The sequence below is a fragment of the Sinocyclocheilus anshuiensis genome, unplaced genomic scaffold (assembly GCF_001515605.1).
Source record: "Sinocyclocheilus anshuiensis isolate Anshui unplaced genomic scaffold, SAMN03320099.WGS_v1.1 scaffold509, whole genome shotgun sequence".
Lineage (NCBI taxonomy): Eukaryota > Metazoa > Chordata > Actinopteri > Cypriniformes > Cyprinidae > Sinocyclocheilus > Sinocyclocheilus anshuiensis.
Genome location: NW_015539853.1, coordinates 326,833 through 330,239, shown reverse-complemented (window position 1 = coordinate 330,239; position 3,407 = coordinate 326,833). Strand labels below are relative to the sequence as shown.

The 3,407-nt window shown below is 34.9% G+C and overlaps 1 protein-coding gene across 1 annotated transcript in view; it reads right to left on the bottom strand.

Moving 5' to 3' along the window:
• The window catches only part of LOC107684704 (tetratricopeptide repeat protein 1-like), a 10,538-nt gene that overhangs the window by 4,555 nt on the left and 2,576 nt on the right, over positions 1 to 3,407 (bottom strand). The window contains exons 4-7 of the mRNA XM_016481038.1: positions 2,573 to 2,685; positions 2,130 to 2,166; positions 1,780 to 1,928; positions 907 to 961 (exon numbers count right to left, since the gene is read on the bottom strand). Coding sequence (XP_016336524.1) covers positions 907 to 961; positions 1,780 to 1,928; positions 2,130 to 2,166; positions 2,573 to 2,685 — 354 coding nt within the window. The remainder of the gene's footprint in view (positions 1 to 906; positions 962 to 1,779; positions 1,929 to 2,129; positions 2,167 to 2,572; positions 2,686 to 3,407) is intronic.

Sequence of the window (3,407 nt, the reverse complement as noted above, 5' to 3'; positions counted from 1 at the left end):
GTGGGAGCTGATGGCAGGGGGCGGTGGATATTTGTGGCGGTCAATGTGGATGAGTTCTTCTGTGTCATCACGTTCTATTAGTTCTACAGCTTCAGTTTCGGAACTTTCACGCTTAGTAACACACATACAGCGGTTCCCTCACCACAGTGCAACAGTGAAAAGGGACCCCTTTCAAACAGTGTCGCGTTCCGAACGTTGTTTAAGCGACATACACCAGTATTGCGGTATTTTAAAAATTCATATCATAACAAAAATAAACACCGGTATTCGGTATGAACCGGTATACCGCCCAGCACTATTTAGTACTAATATTTTGGGGGGATTTTACATGTGCTTTTATGTGATAAAGTATTCAGAATACTGCAATTATCAAATCAAACACTGCAATTTAATTAAAGAAGTATAATAGTCTGCTGCACCGCATGTTTCAGAGTGAAGAGCAGCACTGTATTCATTTAGTTGCGTGCAGCTTATAATAATGTGTTTTCTGAGCAGCTCGGTTCACGGTAAATGCTGCTTCTCACAAACTTCATCTCTGCAAATGGTGTGAGTTTAATGTGCATTTGGGAATAATTTTGCATAATTTGGTTTACAGCATTTCTCCAATATTATTAAAAGCTTGAGGATTTGACATGTTAAAAGCTCGAGAGTTTGAACATTGAAAGAGAAGAATTTAAGACATAAATATTTGTATTGCAACTAGTAGTGTTCTTGTAAAGAGTGAACCCAAGTGTGAACTCCCTTAAAATTAAGTTTCCTTAGCAGTACAAACTTTTTATTAGTGTCTAGATGTCTCAGAGGTAGCAATAGAAGACATTTTTATATGAAATGAAATGTCATTTCACAATTGCAATATGAAACAAAATAATCACAATATAATTTTTTATAAGAAAAACTTAATCATACTCATCATCTCTTCTTTCAGCTTCTCATTTCGCTCTTCAATTTGCCGTGGCAATCTCTGTGAAAGAGAATAGAAAGAGAAATTTCGAGACTTAGAAAGATACCGTGATGTCCTGACAATAAAGTCTTAAAAAAAATTGCTTTCAATTGCTCATTCTTATGTTGTTTAAAACCGGTATACATTTTCGTTGATTCATTGTGCACAAAACACCATATTTTGAGGCTGTTGATTTGAAATCATGAAATATTAAACGGAATCAGACATATGACAGAACTACCACATTTGGCTATAAGTTTGATTGCATCATAATAATTGCTGTTAATAGTGTTCATCGTCTGTTTGATTACATCTTTAATTGATTTTTCCGTACATTTCTGCCATATGTACATTAACTGACAGTCACCACTGATAAGCTACCACTAAATATTGTAGACTTAATTTGCTGTGAAGTTGCTTTGCAACGATTTGTATCGTGAAAAGCGCTATACAAATAAACTTGAATTGAATATGTCATTTTCAAATGACAATGCAACACATGCATTAGATGATGGATATATTCAAGCTTAATTCAACCTCAGCAGACTTCCAAGTGGGAAAGTCTTCATTTTAAAACACCATGGTAATTTTTATGAAGAATGTATGTTTAACTAGTTATGCCAAGCTATAAAATAATTTATCTGCTATTTTTAATAATACTTATCCTGTAAATCATTAACAACTGGAAAAGTGATGTAGAATCATGGGATTAAAAAGAGTGGGAACCCAAATATATAATTTACAGTAACTAGCAGTGTTTTGAGAATTCTAATATTGTTGTGGACAATGCAGGCCTTGGAGTAAAAAACGATGAGAACCACCAACGTCGAAACGCTCACCATACAGGCCTCTCTAGCTGCAGGGATGCCCGGGTCTTTCTCGAAGACAGTTTTGTAGTCCTCTAGAGCTTCATCAAGCTTGTCTGTCTTCTCGTAGAGTTCTGCTCTCCGCAGAATGGCACGGACATAATTTGGATTTAGTTCTATGGCTGTGGAAGACAAGATATTACACACGGTCTCAAATGACTTTATGTCATGGCAGTTCAAATGTCAAATTAAATTTCCACAGGAAAAGGAAGTTAAGATATACATCAGAGACAGAAAATAAAAAAAATAGCCATAAAATGTGTGTTGTGAGTCGTGTACTTTCTCTGGATACAGAACACAATGTGCACAGGATATGCTCTCACCTTTAGAGCAGTCACTGATAGCGCTGTCTTTTTTATCCTGGCAGATAAAATTATGAATAAAGTTGTTATGCAAAACTATGAATAAATAAATGAACATTTGGATAATCACATACAAAAACACTGGAAGAAAAATCGAATTTGAGCACTCAAAGTAATGATTGTATCAAATGCTATTACACTGGACTGGTTCCAATACATTCTAAAATACTAAATCTATTAACCATCAAGTCATCGATTCATGCTTATGCAAAAAAAAATGAAAAATGTGTGCATATGATTAAAAGAACACATTTTAAGCTGCATCTATGTGGTGCAGTACAGTGAGCAAACACTATGTCCTCAGAGGACATTTAAACAAACAATAGTTCTCAGGGACAAAATGTGTTTAAAAAATTTAAAAAAAGAAATATACACAAATCTGCACAAAACAACCAAAAGTTCACCTGATGCAGGCGTGCAGCAGCTCGATTAGAGAAGAGTATGGATCTCTCTTTACTGTAGCACACAGGACACACTCTCAGAGCAGCTGTGTAAGACTCTTCAGCCTCTATGTGCTCTGTAAACAATGGCAATGTCAGAAGCTCAGCCACAATATCTTTCAAATCTAAGAAACAGCCTCAATGCAAAAAAACATTAGGAATAGTTTAGCTTAAAACGAAAAATTTGTCATTTATTCACTCTCTTGTTCCAAACAAGTATGTTGGTACTTTCTGTAGCACATAAAATTTTCAAACAGGTCTTTTCTAGGGATGTAACGATTCACTCAACTCATGATTCGATTCACAATTTTGATTTCACAATTCTATTTTCTCACGATTTATTTTTTTTTTTAACAATGAGATTGAAGACATTATACAGTAAATGAAAAGGTGTCGTTTTATTAGGCTATTGCGGCCCGTTTCTTTGTGAAATTGAAATATAACAAAACTAAATTGAAATTTTAAAACAAACCCCAAATCAAACAAGTTACACAGATAAAAGAAATCTCTTAGTATGAGCAAACTAAGGCTTTGTCTGTGCTCTTTCCATTTAAAATTAGAGGCAACCACTGCATTTTAATCATCATCCAAACAAAGATGCAGCATACATGCAGCATGAGCAGTTTTTAATCTAAATTAGACTGTGTAATTTCGAAATTTGAAGCAAAAACAGAATGGTCTGACTTTAGATTTGTGAAACTATACTACATAAAACATGTCTGAACGAAAGAGCAGACGAGCTGAATGAGACGCTGATTCACTCTCTGACAGCAGGTGGCGCTTATGAACAGCAATGATA